The sequence below is a fragment of the Oratosquilla oratoria genome, chromosome 14 (assembly GCF_046742065.1).
Source record: "Oratosquilla oratoria isolate Oo_2021 chromosome 14, ASM4674206v1, whole genome shotgun sequence".
Lineage (NCBI taxonomy): Eukaryota > Metazoa > Arthropoda > Malacostraca > Stomatopoda > Squillidae > Oratosquilla > Oratosquilla oratoria.
The window spans coordinates 12,286,148-12,305,071 of record NC_134790.1 but is presented as its reverse complement, the minus strand read 5'-3'; the positions used below and the strand labels follow the sequence as shown (position 1 = coordinate 12,305,071).

The window sequence follows — 18,924 nt, the reverse complement described above, 5'->3', positions numbered from 1 at the left end:
GGGAATTATGTGGAGTGATTGCACCCATGATACTGCATAGACTAGAGACTTGGAATATAAGGGAGGAAGAGAATAAATGTTTTAAAATTAGTATTTCAAGAAGTATGAAAGAGTGTTATAGAATGGATAGTGAGAGATGTGGAGGTGAAGAAAAGAACAGGTAAGAAGAGAGCCATTGGATAGGGTAAGTCAGAGAATGCTGAGGTGATTCAATTATATGGAAAGAATGAACAGGAAAATCCCTGCAAAGATTATCACTATAATTATTGAACAGTGCAGTATGCACAATGAACTGTCAAAAGTAGCCCACCAGATGGGCTTGAACATTACTCAGGGAGGAAATACTGTGTTACTGAATACCAAGAATGAGATGGATAGATAGGGTGAAGGGGGGTTGGGATGCACATAGTTTCTGTCAAGCAAGGAAGAGAGAATGCAAGATTGGAGTATTGGCAAGAGATTTTAGATGAGAAATTAACATCTTTAAAAGGAGGAGCCAAGATAAGAGGGAGGGAAGAGAGTGAATGGGAGTGGAGTATGTTTGGATGGAATGGGTGGGAGTGGATTTTATTCCTTTGTTTTTTGGCTACCTCCCTTGTAAGGGGGAAAAGCTGTTGGTATATGTATGTATATAAAAGGAAATGTAAAGCACCCAGTTAATTACCCTTCATCTTTGTCAGGTTATGGAGGCACACATGCTGGGACATCGTCTTCTAGGTCCTGGTGCTGGAGGAGGAGGCACGGGGCCTACACAAAACCCACCCGTTGCCCTCCTCCCACAGACCAATTTGCCTCAGAACCTCCCTCGCGTCCAAAACCTTCCACCTCAGAACTTCTCCATCAAAGATCAACATCTTCTCAAACCACCACCTGCCATGGGACTTTGTGAGTACCAGATTTATTAATCCATTTGCCCATTATGTTCTTGCTTTAATCAACTTGCTTTTTATTACCCCATCTCGGGTATTGGCCGCCTGTTATTGTGGGGTTAAAAGCTGCTCAGTAGCATGCAAACGATACTTTAGGGTCTATATAGGGTGCCCCTACAGATCAGAGCCACACATAATTTTGTCTGTGTTAGAAGAAATCTCTGTTCATAGAGAAATGATGATACTTTATTATAGTGCAACTATCCCTCTGTTATGCATTCTTTTCCCTGTAGCCCCAGAGGGACATTTATAAAAAAAGCAAAGGCATAAAAGGGTCTGGGAGGAGTTTTCCAACCAGAACTCTAAGGTTTGGGTGTTTTAATGTTCGTGGATTTAAAAGGGAAGAGATAGGCAGTATGTTTGTGAGAAGAAAGATGAATGTGTTGGCTTTGAGTGAAACAAAGTTGAAAGGGAGGGGTAAGTTTGAGTTAGGGAGTGTAGTGGGGAGGATCTTAGGAGTGAAGAGAAGATGAGGGAGAGAAAGGGTGGGTATATTTGTAAGTGAAGAGATAGGTAAGCATGTGGTGGAGTGGAAGGAGGTTTCTTCAAGGTTAATGTGGATGAAGATGACACTGGCAAGGGAGATGTGGGATTTTATGAGTGCATATGGGCCTGGTAGTGAGAAGAGTGTAGAGGAAAGGGAGGCTTTTTGGATAGATTTAAATGAGTGTATAGAGGATTTAGGGAGAAATGTCAATGTAGTGGTATTGGGAGACCTTAGTACTAGGGTAGGAAAGGAACCAATAGATAGAGTGTTTGGGAAGTATGGAGTTCCAGAAAAAATTGTAGTGGAAAGTTGATGGTGATGTGTCTAGAGTTGATGATAGCAAATACATTGTTTAGGAAGAAAGTCAAGCATAAGTACACATGGGAGAGGGTGGCGGATGGATAGGTGGTAAATAGGGTGTTAACCCCTTCCATACGGTGCCGCACACGTAGGCGTCATGGACTTAGATCTCGGTGGCAGCAGCCAATGCCAGCCGTACGACGTGTCGTAATAATACTCGCATCATAAAATATAGTCACCGCTTATATCGATCGTTCTCTCTTCACCCGTGAATTTTGATAACCATAGAAAATGCGATTACAAAAGAATTAGAAAGAATGTCATTATGGAGGGGCGACTACAATAAATATAATCAAGACGCCGATATGGCAGCCTCGCGAATACACTCGCTCCCCATGACGCCTACGTGTGCGGCACCGTATGGAAGGGGTTAATGGACTATATAGTGGTAACCAGGAGTATAGTAGGAAGAGTTAAGAATATACATGTTGTAAGGGGAGAGAGTGGGGGAAATCAGATCATTTTTTTGATGGAAAGTAAGTTGAGAGTGGAGGATAGAATGAGAAAGAGGAAAAGGGCAGAAGTTAGGGAGGTGCTTAAAGTAAGCTACTTAAATGAGAAAGAAAAGGGGGAGAAGTACAAGAAGCTAAGAGAGGAGTGGGAGGGAGTGAAAAATAGAGTAGAACTAGGAATGGAGGAGGAATGGTGATGGTTCAAGGACAGAGTCACAAGGTGTGCAAAGATGGTGTGTGGAACAAGGAGGATGGAAGGAAATAGAAAGAAGGGTAGTGAGTAGTGGAATGAGATGGATGGATGGATGTGGTAAAAGGGGCATTGGGTAAGAGGGGAATGTCTGTTGAGGAAGGATGGGAGAAGACAGAAGATAGGAGTGAAGGGAGAATGGTTGTATATGGATGATGCTGTGATGCATGAAAGGGAGTGGTGAGGGATGGGGGGAGGGAGTATGTGTGGAAAAAAATAATATGACATAGCCTGAAGGGATTTCTCCCCATCTTCTCTTTTTCTACATGAGGGGACGGAGAGGGGGGGGGGTCGCCAATTTAATGAAGCATCCTTGCAGTGGATGTGCTATGTCTTGAAACACTGTTTCTGACACAGGGCAGTAGGTGAGATGCAGGGATGATCCATCATCCAGGAGGAGCCAAGATAAGAGGGAGGGAGGAAGGGGGTGAATGGGAGTGGAGCATGTAGGGATGGAATGGATGGGAGTGGATGTTATGCCTTTGTTTTGTTCCGATGAATACAAACTCTTCGGTACTCCTTACAATAGGATACTTTCGCGTAGCGCGAATATTTCTACTGCGAAATTAAAATCCTCACTCTGTGGGTCTGGGCAACGCTTATCCTCAGTAAGGGGCCCCATTGGGGCAAGGGGGGGGGGCCTTGCCCTCCACCACAAGTCTCGCACACTATAACCATTCTCTTCGCAGTAGTGACCGCGTTAACATCTCTCTACTATACATGTTTAGTTTTTATCGGTTTCCCCCTTAATGGGCCGATTCTCAGTCAAACTCCCTTATTAGCGCGGCAGCGAACCGTTAATTACTCAATGGTTCTATGTTTACGTATGGGCCGAAAATCAAGCAACCCGCTTCGATTGTCGCCAGCTCACTCCCAGGACGCTAAGGAGTTCGTCGTCCTTCAATTTCATCGGGGTTTTCCCTACGCCATCCTGTGTCCTGGAATTTATTAAGTGCTTATCCCTTTCCTGTATTATTCCCTTAACCGCCACCGGGTATCCTACCCTTCACTGTAAGTATGGAATCTGGTTCCAGTATTGTTGTTGTTCAAGATGGGTTGGGTGCCTTCGCCGAAGGGAGATACCTTTGTCTCACCCCCCTTACCGCCAGCCCAAGTGGATCCTCACATTTGGTGTTTCAAGTGTATAGCTCTTAAGTGTTCACCTTCATCCCCGTGTGAGAAGTGCATTCAGTGAGATGATAGTCAGTGTTCCGTGTACTTTCATGTTCACAGGAAAGCACATGCAGGGGAAAAGGTGCGCAAGCATAGAAAATGGCTTCCCTCTTCACCCCCCAAAAACAAGAGAAGGCAGACTACGGCTTCAGAGGAGACGAGCAATTCTCTCCCTCCTCCACGGCGTAGTAGACAGGAAGCCAAGTTGTCCTTTATTCCTTTAACCAGGACGGTTAGCGTAGACTGACATGCGCCTCAGGCCACCTCTAGCTACCGTTCCTGTACGAGATTTTTCCCGGATGAGGTCGCTTGCGGCTTGCCCTCGACCCATCCCGGAAACTCGACGGTCCCTCCTCCAAAGCGTAGTAGCCAGGAAAGTGGTACAACGTCCACCTCGAGTCATTCTCAGGCTAAGTTGTCCTTCCTTCAACCAGGACGGTTAGCGTAGACGGACATGCGCCTCAGGCCACCTCTAGCTACCGTTCCTGTACGAGATTTTTCCCGGATGAGGTCGCTTGCGGCTTGCCCTCGACCCATCCCGGATACTCGACGGTCCCTCCTCCAAAGCGTAGTAGCCAGGAAGGTGGTACAACGTCCACTTCGAGTCATTCTCAGGCTAAGTTGTCCTCTCTTCCTTCAACCAGGACGGTTAGCGTAGACGGACATGCGCCTCAGGCCACCTCTAGCTACCGCCCCTGTATGACATTTTTCCCGGATGTGGTCGCTTGCGGCTTCCCCCCGACGCATCCCGGAAACTCGACGCTGGCACGGACAAAGAACCCAGGTTCAAAGACAAAGAGCCCCTTAGTCTCTTCTACTCAGGAATCCCGCAGTACGCTCAACACCCACTGTAGGAAGAGCCAGGTGATCAATGGTGACCTTTCCATGCCCTTTGCTCACGAGGACAGAGATCAGGGACGAGGTTGCAGACGCAGTGTTTCTCGCTGACCGGACAGGCGCCAGCTGTGACGGCGACGACGTCCACAGCGCCGGGGATGAGAGGGCAAGTTACCAAACTTCGCAGGATTCCCAGTCGGAATCCCCGATGGTTGTTACACCCTCCTGCTCAGAGATCCTCTCTAAAGTTAGGAGAGCTAATCAACTGAGCCTTCCACAAGAAGTGGAAGTCACGTTCGAGTCTGAAATCTTCAGGACGGGCAATTCTCAAACAACAAAACCAACTCCCATGGAGTACACAGCGGTACGAGCCATGAACCAGGCCTCCGACGCACTCACAAAGCGGGCAACCGCAAAACCGCGCTGGCGCTCTGTTCCAGTGGAACAGCAAAAACGCTTCTACTTCCCATCAGGGACAAACCTTAAGCAGCCTTGATCCCGGCTCGGTTACCAGAGCTTGTCAAAGCGGACGTGGATTCACTGCTCAGAAGAAACGTCATCCTTTCCGGCAGAGAATCCAGGGACCTCGTTCAGGGCCTGGCTCTCTCTCTCGCGGTGCACTCCTGGCTGGAACGCGTCTTGGCTTCAGTAAGGGAGTTTTTACCCGGGCTGCAACCCCAAGGGGAATACAACCTCCAGGCTCTATGGGAAAGCTCGAGCAGAGCTCTGAAGCATCAAGCGGCCTGCCTCTTAACGTCTTGGGCCAACATTGAGTCCCGCAGGAGAGACACCGTCCTAGGAGACCCCAGTGATCCCCTCCTCAGAGAAATTTATGCTCCATTGAAGAGGGCCCCCCTTCTAACCCGCATGCTGATTCCCTACCCCTCCACTCCAAGTCGAAAAGGCAGACAGGAAAGCCCCGTCCCTTTACGACTAGAGATCCTAGACGCAAACATTATAGAGGCTCCGGACTCCCCCACAGGAATCCTAGGAATTTGCCAGCCCCTCCGCACAAGATAGGGGGTTGCCTCTCCCTCTACTGGAGAGCATGGGAAGAGGCCGGGGCGGAAGACTGGACCTACTAAGTCATTAAGACAGGCTATTGTCTTCCCTTTCCCACTGTCCCAAACCTCTCCCCCTATCCCATCCAAGTCAGCAGCTTCCACCCAGACTCGGCTCGCGGGCGGGCCCTAGCGGAGGAATCCTCCGTTCTGCTCCAGAAAGGAGCTTTAGAGGAAGTCTCGACTCCGGACCCAGGGTTCTACTCAAGGCTATTCCTAGTAGAAAAGACAACAGGGGTGTGGAGACCAGTCATCTATTTGTCTCCACTCAATAAGTTCCTTTCCCTGACGAAGTTCCGAATGGACACCCTAGAGTCCGTAAGGGCGTCTATCAGGGAATGGGACTTCATGGTGTCGCTGGACCTCCAAGATGCCTATTTCCACATACCAGTGCATCCCTCCTCCAGGAAATTCCTCAGAATCATCCACAGGGGCAACACCTTCCACTTCCCCTGCCTCTGCTTCGGACTTTCCACAGCACCCCAAGTCTTCTCCAGTGTGTTCAACCTCGTTTCAGCGTGGTCCCACTCCAGGGGAATTCAACTACTCCGTTACTTGGATAACTGGCTGATCCTTGCACATTCCGCCCAGCTATGCCAAGAACACCTGAGAATGGTCCTAACCTTTGTCCTGAAATTGGGCACAGTAGTCAACCCGGAAAAGTCAGATTTCTTACCAAGACAGAGAGTCACGTACCTGGGTATGGTCCTGGACTTCTCCCTAATGGAGTCCTTCCCAGTAGAAAAGGGGATCCAGAATCTCGCTTCTCTAGTTGCACAGGCACTATCGACCAGGTTCCTGACGGCGACACAATGCCAAATCCTCCTGGGCCATATGGCCTCCATAGAGAAATTAATCCCCAGGAGTAGACAAAGAATGCGACCGCTACAGTGGCTCCTCAAGTCTCAGTGGGCCCCGCAAGAGGGAGAACCCCTACAACACATCTCCCTCACCGAAGAAGTCAAGGATTCTCTTCTCTGGTGGAAGGCCCATGCAACCTTCTCATGGGGATGCCCCTCGGCCCATCTCCCCCCGAAGTCCTCCTGTTCTCCGATGCCTCCAAGGAGGGCTGGGGAGCCCACCTCAACGACGATCACATCAGCGGTTCCTGGTCCACAGTCGAGCGGACAGCCCATATCAATTGGCTTGAGTTGAAAGCAGTACTCCTGGCTCTCCGTCACTTCAAGGATCAAGTCTCAGGAAAAGTAGTGGGCATAATGTCGGACAATTCCTCGGTAGTACCCTACCTGAACGAGCAAGGGGGGCACAGTCTCCCAGGAACTATGCCTTCTGATGATGGACATCCTCAACCTAGCCAAGAATCTCCAGGTGTCACTCAAAGCCCGCTACATCCCGGGGAAGAGGAATGTCTGGGCGGACCACCTCGGCAGGAAGAATCAGATAATCAACACAGAATGGTCCCTCTATCGAGAGGTAGCGAACTTCATCCTCAGCAAATGGGGCTCCCCTCTAGTGGACCTTTTTGCAATGAGATGGAATCACCAACTCCCAATATATTTCAGCCCTTTCCCGGATCCTCTGGCAGCAGGAGAAGACGCTCTTCTGCAAAGTTGGGACAACCTGGACTCCTACGCTTTCCCACCATTTCCCTTGCTCCAGAAGGTACTCCTGAGAGCAAGACACGCATCCTACCTTCGGATGACTTTGATTGCTCCTTGGTGGCCCGAAGCCCCATGGTTTCCAGACGCCCTCGAGCTAGCAGTAGAAGAGCCTCTGGCCCTTCAGGGAAGACCAGATCTTCTGTATCCACCCATCAACGGGCCTTGGCACAAGAACCCTTCAGCACTCAATCTTCACGCATTCAGACTATGGTCCGGATCCTCCTAAAGAAGGGTTTTCCCAGAGAAGTGGCAGAGGACATGTCCGCTCCTATTCGCTCTTCCTCAGCTAACCTTTATCAAGGGAAATGCAATGCCTTTGCAAAATGGTGCCACTCCAGGAAGTTAGTCCCAGATCGAGCCACCATTCCTGAGATCGCCTCCTTCCACTTCCTCAGGAAGTCCAAGAAGATCTCCCTCTCGGCAGTACAAGGCTATAGGGCAGCTCTAAATCAGGTGTTTTCTCTGAAGGGCATGGTCCTAGCCCTTTCACCAGAAATTTCCATGCTCTTCAGGCACTTCAAAGATCATGCCCCCCCAGGGAAATCAGTTCTCCTCTGCGGGATGTGGCATTTTAGTCCTGAACTCTCTGAGGGGTCCCCCTTACGAACCTCTCCGAGAGGCACATCTGAAGGACCTCACCTAGAGGACAGTTTTTTCTGCTAGCCCTGGCATCTTCCAAGAGAGTAGGGGAGTTACATGCCATCTCTTATAGAGTCGCCCATTCCAAAGGATGGAAAGAGGTCTCCTTCACTTTCATGCCTCAATTCATTGCCAAAAACCAAGATCCTGCCAAATCCGACCCTAGATTCTGGTCCTTTAGTGTTCCGTCCTTAGACGAATTTGCAGGGGGAGAATAGACTGAAACAGTTCTATGCCCGGTACGAGCCATCCGGACCTACCTCAAGAGAACCGAACATCTTCGACCAGAATTAAAGAGGTTGTTCATCTCTACTAAAGGTAGCCCATCACTAAGAATTCCATTTCTTACTGGACAATGGAAGTCATCCGCAGAGCCTGCGACATGAACCACACAGATTGTCCATGACCTGAGGGCAGTAGGGACCTCCCTAGTCATCAGAAAGAATCTGTCAGTCAACCAGGTTCTTCAAGCAGGTATATGGAAGAGCCAGAATACGTTCACTTCCTTTTACCTCAAAGAAGTTATGCGGGAATCTTTAGGGAACTTATCTTTGGGCCCCATAGTGGCCGCCCAAGAAGTCCTGAAAATGATATACCCCTCCTCAAGAGCACACAGCCGACCCTGAAGACTCATCCAGGTTCTGGCTCGGCAACTGCAGGGATAACTTTCCAAAGTCCTTCTCATACTCTTACATTCCCTTACCTCACCTGCGGGCTCTCAAGCATTCCAAGGGAATCAATTCAAGCCCTTCAGTGGTACACAAGTGATTATAACCTGTCTGTCTCCACTCCAGAGAACAGAAAGGGGTGCACTTCAAAGTGAGGGGAATGTATAGGGGTCTGGTCAACATAGTCTTAGCACACTAGATTTTCCTTACAGCGGTTTCCCAGGCTAGATAACAACTTCCTTCCCTCCTAAGTCTGAGTCTCCTATTGTAAGGAGTACCGAAGAGTTTGTATTCTTCGGAACAAATGTAATTTTCGCAGGAAAATTAATTTTTCCCTGATACAAACCTGAGGTACTCCTTACCTTTAATGGCCCTCCTCAACCACCCCACTCAACAGTTTAGACGGGACTGCTCGGACAGACAGTCTAGGGAACGACAACAACAACAACAACAACAGTTCCTTCTCCTTGCCTGACAAACCTTGTGCTTAATTCATACCTGGCTCAGAGAATGGTTATAGTGTGCGAGACTTGTGGTGGAGGGCAAGCCCCCCCCCCCCCCCCCCCCCCCCCCCCCCCCCCCCCTTGCCCCAATGGGGCCCCTTACTGAGGATAAGCGTTGCCCAGACCCACAGAGTGAGGATTTTAATTTCGCAGTAGAAATATTCGCGCTACGCGAAAGTATCCTATTGTAAGGAGTACCTCAGGTTTGTATCAGGGAAAAATTAATTTTCCTGCAAAAATTACATTTTTGGCTACCTCCCTTGGAAAGGGAAAAAAACCTTTGGTATATGTAATATTATTTATCTAAAGTTAACCTTCAGTATGAATATACATGTACTGTATATGTAAAAGTAAGGTGATGAGATGTACAAGGGGTGAAAGTGGCAGTAATCTGGAAGTGAGCATTAAGGGAGAGCAACTGGAGGAAGTGGATAGTTTTAGATACTTGGGTGCAAATGTGGCAGGAAAAGGTGGAGTAAAGGTGGAGGTAGAATGTAGATTGAGAGAAGCGAGTAAATGCCTTGGTGGATTAAAAAGTGTAATGAGGAATTGAAATTTGGGAATGGATGCTAAGAGGAGACTGTATGAAGGAGTGATTGTGCCAACAGCACTGTATGGAGCAGAAACATGAAACATAAGAGAGGAAGAGAGAAGGAGCTTGAATGTGTTTGAGATGACGTGTCTGAGAAGTATGATGGGGGTTACTAGGCTAGATAGAGTGAGAAATGAGGAGGTGAGGAGGAGAACAAGGGTGGAAAGGGAGTTGGGAGATAGGGTTGATGAAAGAGTATTAGGATGGTTTGGACACATGGAAAGAATGAGTGAAGAAAGACTAGTAAAGGAGGTATGGAAGGCAGATGTGGGGGGAGTGAACATGAGGGGACGTCCTAGGATGAGATGGATGGATGGGGTGAAGGGGGCTTTGGGGAAGAGGGGAATGTCTGTTGAGGAAGGACGGGAGAGGACAGAAGACGGGTGAATGGAGAATGGTTGTATATGGAAGATGTTGTGATGCATGAGGTGGAATGGACAGGGGGATGGGGGGTGAGGTAGTGTGTGTGAGCAAAATTTTGATGCAGCCCGAAGGGATTTCTCCCTGTTCTCTCCTTTATATGGGGGGACGGAGAGGGGGGGTCGCCAATTTAATGAAGCGGCCTTGCTGTGGATGTGCTGTGTCTTGCGACACTGCTTCTGACCCAGGGCAGTGGACAGGGTGCAGGGATGACCCGTCATCTAGGAGGTGTTAAGATGGGAGGGAGGGTGGAGGGGTGTGGAGTGTTTTCAGGGATGGAATGGGTGGGAATGATTTTATGCCTTTTCCTTTTTGGCTACCTCCCTTGTAAGGGGGAAAAAGCCTTGGTATATGTATGTATGTATATGTTTATGTACCAAAGTAGGCAAAAGCTGTTTGTAAAATAATGTGCTTGCACATAGTCACTTTTGTTACAGTGTATTCTTTTGTCAACAGCAAGTGGTTTTGGACGGCGTGCCTCAGATGGAGGGGCTAACCTACAGATGTACTTCCAACGACAGCTTGCTGAATCGGTGTGGAGTCATCCCAACAGCAGGGAGCACATCACACAGGTACTTAACTTGCTCTTGTTTTATAATGGCCCCCAAACCTATCCAATGTGCCCACCACGTTACCTAAATACAACCAACTGAATGGGGAAAAAGATCCCATCATCATGGTACTCAAACATCTTTAACAACCTATTGCTTTTACCTTACAGCATATCCATTCAAAAAACACATTTAGATCACAAAACAGACAAGATTGACCCACAATGTCCATACTCAACCTTCAAGTTTAGAAAATCCTTCCACAATAAACAAGAACCATGTTGGCATGACTGCATGCAGGCCTTCACCCAGCATTGAAATGGTACCAACACAGTAGACCTGTCCATAGACTCGTTTTCTCTATATGCAACCTCCACACAGTGAATACAGAGTACTTTATCCCATGCTGCCCCTCTTTCACTCTACCCAGACAACAACACAATTTCTTGAGACACTCGTGGGCCATTCTTGTAGCCATTGCTGGTTGCCCGGGAGATGTGGATCTCCTTCAAGGTAGACCTGGGGCAATATATTGATTGATTAACAGGTAATAGACATTACATTCTAATAAGAAATTTTGTTCCAAGAAATAATAAACAGTGATATCCAATGTGAGTGTTTGTTTTCATGTTTATTATTCACAAAATTGATGGAAACAAAATCAAGGACTATTTAATATTTTGAAGTGTATAATCTTAAATCTTTTGCCAAAGAAATATACTTGACATTTCCCTCACTTAACAGGTTGGAGCTGTGCTTGCTGGTCACTCTCAACCAATTCCCCGACAGGAGAGTGATGTTGATCATCGGGATGAGGAGGTGGATCCCAGTGCAGTTGCCAAGTAAGTTCAACGAGAGTTTGTCATATTTCTTAACCCTCTGGGGAGTGGGAGGTTTCTCTCAGTTGAACATGAGATGTCACTGTAGGCAAGAGGTCACGTCGTACTGAAGATGGTTCAAGGCTGTGTAGTGGCAGGTGAGTTCATAGTAAGACCATGCTATACTAAATTCTTGTGCTTTAAAAAGTCCTTCATAAGTAGGCATGAATCCCTCACCAAGAGTAATTCCTTGACATGAAACTGAATCAGACTGAATAGTACTATGGAGCATTAGACAGAAAAAAAAAAAAAAAAAATAAGAAGTGATGGACTCCTGATCTGTAACCCTTGAAGTAGTGGAGCCTAGCTTGATTTTATCTGACATCAGCCAAAATGAATTCTTTAAATGGTATCGACACACCTCGATACACAAGAAGCAATTGATAGATCTTCGAACTGTGAAGATAGTTGTGTGGTGACATATCATTTCTAACCCTTAAAGTTTCTTAGAGTTGAGATTTTTTGTGGTAACCAGGGGGAAATGTATACATACATGGCTGCTGAAGGGTTATTTTGCAAAGTTGTCTTGAACGTCAGGTGCTGTGTTCATTATTTTGGTAATTTTATTAAGGGGGGTCGTCGCGATAAATGTCCGAAAAAAAATCGAAATATTCGAAAAAAATTTCCCTGTCATCTAGTGGCCTTTGGCAAGCCAGTCCTGAAATATTTCAGCGAAATACCAAAAAATAAAGAGTTATGGCTTTTTTTCTGCCCCCCACCCCCCACTTTCTAGTACACTTTCGCTGCACAAAATGGTTCGATTAAGTTATTTCATCGCAATAAAAATGGCACAAATGCGTTGTATTTTGTTATTTTCTAATATACACTACTTGGAAACACATCCTAGTCTGCGATCTGTTCACTCGGTACGTAAGTTGAGCGAATCATTGTGGAGAGAAATCGAATTCTCGTTCCTTGGAGATAGATAGATATATAGAACTTTTATTTACTTTTATTTGAAGCTATAATCATTTCAAGAATGCCTAAACATTCGAAGAAGAAGCGTGTGTGTTTCATGAAAGCTAAGAAACTGAATAAAATCATTGAGATACTGGAGACGACTCAATAGCAGTGACCTTGAACAGTGCTGCTGCTGCGCCAGCCCGCGACGCGGCGAAGCGGGACATGTGTTAACCCTTCCTCCGCCCCCCCTTATCCTCGTTTCTCACACGACGCCACCGCAACATCTAGCATACGTGTCATACTCACGAGACTACAAATGGACGCTCCGTGTGCTTTTTTTTTCATCACAAGAGCGACTGTCATTGATCATAAACTTTGGAAGGACACCTAATCTTCTTTCTCACATGGTTAGAGTCAATTCCATCATTACAAAAGCACTTGAACAAGACAAAAACGTTGATTCATTGCCAAATAAAGTCTATCTATCTCTATCTAACTATCTTTCAGCTCCGATTTCAAGCCGGGGGGTTTTATTAAGCAAACCTGGAGACAATGAGATACGTCACTTCCTGAAACCCTCGCCTTCTGACCTCCTGATACCTCGTAAAACGGGGAATCAGGTACCAGCTACACTTTATAATAACATGTGAATGACATAGAATTCATGAAGATTGGCGCAGAGAAAAAAATCGAAATGAAAAATACAAAAAAATGCAAGGAAATGTATTTTGAACTTCAAAGTTTATTATCTCAAAACTACCCTTTTCTCTACATTTTTTTCTATCTCCTCCGTAACTACTCGGGCGATTTTAATGGGGTTTGGATCATTTGAAAGCTGAATAAATTTGCAAACTTTTTATTGTGGGGATTTTTTTTTCATGATAGAAGTTGATATATTGCATTTTGAAAAAAAAATATGACACGTTTCAAAAAAAAATTCTTTCTCCTAAACTAAGAGGAAATTCCAAAAACGCCACAATGATTTTTTTAGGTATTGCTATGGAGCATTTGTGGAATTTATTTCAGCATGCTCAGTCAATGGATAAGTGAGGAGATAGAACTTTTGTAATTGGTCAAAAACTGTTTTTTACTAATAACTTCATTGTTTTTCAACCAAATGATATGAAAATTGGTGGTGAACATCTCAGTATATGTATATATAACATATTAACAATTCGCGAACTTCCGATCATAATTTACGAAGTTCGTTTTCGAGCGCGACGACCCCCTTAAGAAGAATTATGTATGAAAGTGATGTTAACATGCAAGCCCAGTTTTAAGTAAAAATCTCATCTAGGTACGTGCCTGGTCGTGGAAGCTCTCAGCGCACAACACCTCCATTAGCAGGGGCGGATGAAGTTCAGGAGCCACAGCGGAAGGTCACTCCCAACCGATCTAGACGCACGGGACTTCACACAGTCACAGAACGACCACCAGGTGGGTAAGGGGAATGTAGTGGTGCAGGAGTGGTGGGTAGAGAAGGACTTATGGATGTTACACTATACCAGGCAAGGTAATCTTGTGTAGGTATTGGTTATGACGCGTCTGTATTGGTGACAGAAGGCCATTTTACCATTTGACATGTTTGTAGTGCCCTTGGAGTAACCGAAGAGGGATACATTTCATGCATTAACCCAATTATTCCCTATAACCAGGTAATTGAACTTGTTCTGGCAAACAAGAGGATTTCCTGTAGCAGAGATGGCCTTGCGACACAGTGGGACAATGTGATTACTAATTTGAACAATTCATGATGGTAGAAATGTTGTCATGTTTAGGCTGGAGACATCACCTCAGCTGAATAAACTAGTCTGCCCAGTCAGTCCTATGCATCCCCTTAGCTAGATAAAATTGTCCATCAGTTGCCCTACAAGAAGGCCTTATTGAAGGCCAGATCTGACTTCTTTCTTGTGTCAGTCAGTCTGTTGATCTGTTGCCCAGGTTCTCTCGTGTGAGAGACTTGCGGCACCTAGAAAATTGGCCTCGTCCATGTGTTTTGATAGGTTTCAGTAGTATCTAATCTATGAAGCAATGTGATTCAAATTTAGATTTAGTTGTGGTAGCTAATTGGGAAAAAGAATGTGAGGAGTAGAAATGATTAGGTTCTTATGTTTTTTGGTCGTGGAGATGGTGTATGACTTAGTAGATAGAGAAAGAGGGGGACTATGAAACCGCGTGGAGTTGTACAGTAGGTTGAAGGGTAGTTAGATTTAGAGTTAGCGAAAAACTTTGGTGATGGGGGAAGCTTGTGTAAGTGGAAAACAAGGGAAGTGAAATGGTTGAGGTAGTTTAGTCATGTTATAAGAATTGATGAGAGCAGATATGAAGGATTCATGAAATGGTGCTGATAGTGAGGGCAAGGGCCTAGGTAAGAATGGATAAATAAAGTGAATGAAACTACATGTGTATAGTCAGAAAGTTTGACAAATGAAAGATGTGAGATGACTATATAGAATAAGGTGATGACTTATTCCATGAAAGGGGTGCACCAGGAATGAATTGGTATCCTTGCCGGGGAAGAAACATTGTTATTTTCAGGTGGTTTAACTGTAAAGGAATGGAAGAGATAGAATATGATGGAAGTGAAGTGAAGGTGTGAGGATGTTCTTCTCCCAGATATAGCCATATCACTGTGGAGAAGTGCACAAGTTGGATAGAAAAAAAATGTGGCAGGTACCTTACAATTCTGACCCAGCTGAGGGGATGTCTCCCTGTTTAAACTGAATTTTCTCTGGTCTTCTTCCCTTGACCCAGTGTAATTTTTTTTTTTTTTTTTTTTTTTTTTTTTTTTTTTTTTTTTGAGGTTCCTTTTTCATTCACCTTGGTAACATGCCAAGGTTCATGCCTCTTGTTTTCATATTTCCCTTGAGTGCTGCATTTTTGGTTCTAATACGTGAGGGCCATTTGCATCAGGATTTCTTTCATTGTTGATGGGACCAACCGTGTTTATGGCCCAGGTTGTTTACACATGTAAGTATTCCAGGATATATAAGATTGCAGAGTTTGCTATATTTTGTGCACATTTAAACTTGGTTTTTGTGTGTACACTGCAGTGTATCCCATTTTCTGTGTAGACGTATGTATGAAGCTTGTCATGTTGTGTTCATTGGGTTTGAAACCATTACTGTCTTCAAAGCAAAGCCTTGAACCTGATAGTTCAATATTGTGGGTTTAGTGTCAGTCGTTCAAAATATTCTTCAAAGTATTCCTCTGTAAAAGCAATGAGATAGTTTATTTTCATAGTAACATACATTTGCACTTTACATGTATATACACACATTTCATACATACATACATATACCAAGGCTTTTTCCCCCTTACAAGGGAGGTAGCCAAAAAGGGAAAGGCATAAAAACACTCCCACCCATTTCATCCCTAAATACACTCCACACCCCTCCCACCCTTCCTCTCATCTGAGCACCTCCTGGATGACGGGTCATCCCTGCACCCTGCCCACCGCCCTGGGTCAGAAGCAGTGTCGCAAGACACAGTACATCCACAGCGAGGCCGCTTCATTTAATCGGCGACCCCCCCTCTCCGTCCCCCTTTGCATATAAGGCGAGGACGGGGAGAAATCCCTTCGGGCTGCGTCAAAATTTACTCACACATACTACCCCACCCCCCACTTCCCCGCCCATTCCTCCTCATGCAGTCACAACATCATCCATATACAACCATTCTCCACTCACCTCTGTCTTCCGTCCTCTCCCTTCCTTCCTCAACAGACATTCCCCTCTTCCCCAAAGCCCCCTTCACCCCATCCATCCACCTCATCCTAGGACGTCCCCTCATGTTCACTCCCTCCACATCTGCCTTCCATACCTCTTTTACTAGTCTTTCTTCACTCATTCTTTCCATGTGTCCAAACCATCCTAATATTCTTTCATATATACATATACTAAAAGGTCCTTTTCTTCTTATGAGGGAGGCAGTCTAGTGATGGCATATATTTTGAACATATATTTTGTTTGTCAAATCAAGTAGAGAAGAAAAGGTAAAAGGTGCAGACGGAGAGATGATAATGGAAGAGACAACTGTAAGAGGAAGATGAGCAGAATATTTTAGGGAATTGCTAAATGTGAAGGAGGATAGGTAGGGAAAGATAGTTGCAGTGGGAGGTGCTAAGAAAATGACTGATAAATGAGGAAAATGAAGGAGAAATAAGAAAAGATGAGGTGAAAGCAGTTATTAAAATGATGAGAGCAGGTAAAGCAAATGGGTTAGACGAGTGTCATGCAGTGTCTAAAAAAGGGAAGTACAGTGATGGTGGACTGGCTAGTGAGGTTGTTTAATGTTTGTCTAAAAGAGGGTAGAGTGCCAGAGGACTGGAGGAGTGCCTGTATAGTTCCACTTTACAAGGGAAAAGGGGACAAGTGTGAATGTAGTTTCAGAGGGGTCAGTTTGTCGAGTAGTTGAGAAGGCTTATGGGAGGGTTTTGATTGAGGATTAGGTGAGGAACAGTGTGAGTTTAGGAAAGTTAGGGGTTGCGTGGATCAGATTTTTGTGGTAAGGCAGATAGGTGAGAAAGTTTTAGGAAATGGTAAGGATATCTTGAGCCTTTATGGATTTGGAAAATGCTTATGACAGGGTAGACAGGAAGACACAGTGGGTGGTATTGCAGAAATATGGGATAGGAGGAAAACTGTTGAGAGCAATCAAGAGTTTTTATGAGAGTAGTAGAGCCTGTGTTAGAATTAGAAATGAAGAGAGTGAGTGGTTTGACTTAAAGGTGAGACTTTGCCAGAGATATGTCATGTGGCCATGTCTGTTCAATGTGTACATGGATGGGATGGTGTGAGAGGTAAATGCAAGGGTAATGGGCTGGGAATTGGAAATGGTTAAAGAAAATGGAGAAAAGTGGGAGATGTTGTTTGCTGACAACACTGCGCTTGTAGGAGAATCAGATGAGGGATTAAGGAAATTGGTGATGGAGATTGGGAAGGTGTGCAAAAGAAGGAAGTTAGAGATAAATGTAGGTAAAAGTAAGGCTATGAGATATACAAGAGGAAAGGATGGCAGCAAATTGGAAGTGAATATTAAGGGAGAGAGGCTGGAGTAAGTGCATTGCTTTAGATACTTGGGGCCAAATGGTTTGGACACATGGAAAGAAGGAGTGAAGAAAAATTAGTAAAAGTGTGGAAGGCAGAGGTGGATGGAGTGAACATGAGGGGGTGACGAAGGATGAGATGGATGGATGGGGTAAAAGGGACATTGGGAAAGAGGGGATTGTCTGTTGAAGAAGGAAGAGAGAAGACAGAAGGTAGGGGTAAGTGGAGAATAGTTGTGTATGGATGATGCTGTAATGCAAGGGAGGGAGTGGGTGGGGATGGGGGTTTAGGGACTAGGTGTGAACAATATTTTGATGCAGTTCGAAGGGATTTCTCCTCATCTTCTCTTTTTCTACATGAGGGGATAGATAGGGGGGTTGCCAATTAAATGAAGTGGCCTTCCTGTATTGCCTCTGACCCAGGGCAGTGGGCAAGATTCAGGGATGCCCCATCATCCAGGAGGAGCCAAGAAAAGAGGGAGGGAGGCATGGTGTATGGAAGTGGAATATATGAGGATGAAATGGGTTGGAGTGGATTTATGTCTTTGACTTTGGCCATCTTCCTTATAAGGAGGAAAAATCCTTTGGTATATGTATGTATGTGTATCATGTAAGTAATTTTCCACCTAATCATGCATGCCATGGTTAAGTTCATCCAGATTAATATTGCCATCATGTCCAGCGAATTTTATTGGCATAGCTAGTTCCTCTCTTTCATGAATAGAATTCTGTATAAACAGTTTTATATCACAGCAGGACCAATGATGTTTACCTGCATCTGATGGTTCCGAGATGAACTTTGAAGAGAATCGGTTCCTTACTGCTTGTCACTGCCATGTCAGTTCTTTGCCAGTGATCTCACTTCCCTATTCCTAATATCGTCAGTTCTAATCATTTCTGTATATTTCCAAAATTCATGAGACAGTACATATCCTTGTCTTCCATATATATATATATTTTTTTTTTCCTCTTTCATAGTTACACTTGAAGCTAATCTAATAGTATATGCTTAAGAAAACCTTTAGCCTTTATTGGTGTGTTTCCTTTGATCTTGTGCTTCTTTCACTTGATGCTCATTTTGGTTTTGTTATTTTAAAGATAAACTTTTTGTTGTTGTTTTTTGTTCAATTTCTGGTTCAATTTCAAGTTGTATGAGCCCATAAACATCCTCCACTATTTCCTAGTTGAGGCAGACCTTCAACATTCATATATATCTCTCTCTCTCTCTCTCTCTCTCTCTCTCTCTCTCTCTCTCTCTCTCTCTCTCTCTCTCTCTCTCTCTCTCTCTCTCTCTCTCTCTCTCTCTCTCTCTCTCTCTCTCTCTCTCCTTCCTTCCTTCCTTCCTTCCTTCCTTCCTTCCTTCCTTTCCTTTTCGTTTTCTTTCTTGGGGCTACACCTCTGGTTGGCAGTGACATAGTTGGATTGAGCAAACAAGGGATGTCCCTACTGCATTGTGGTCCTTCTAGGGACTTTCCTTTTTTCTCTGCAGCAAGTCTTTATAAGAGCAAGTTCTTGTCTTTAGGCCAGCTATACTTGCAGACACACAAGACAA

At 45.2% G+C, this 18,924-nt stretch overlaps 1 protein-coding gene across 1 annotated transcript in view; it reads left to right on the top strand.

Annotated features, from left to right (window-relative positions):
• The window catches only part of LOC143032726 (uncharacterized), a gene marked incomplete at its 3' end in the record, with an annotated part of 57,562 nt that overhangs the window by 27,869 nt on the left and 10,769 nt on the right, over positions 1–18,924 (top strand). Inside the window, 4 exon segments of the mRNA XM_076197661.1 lie at positions 681–885; positions 10,450–10,565; positions 11,289–11,386; positions 13,623–13,762. Of these exon segments, the coding sequence (XP_076053776.1) occupies positions 681–885; positions 10,450–10,565; positions 11,289–11,386; positions 13,623–13,762 (559 nt within the window).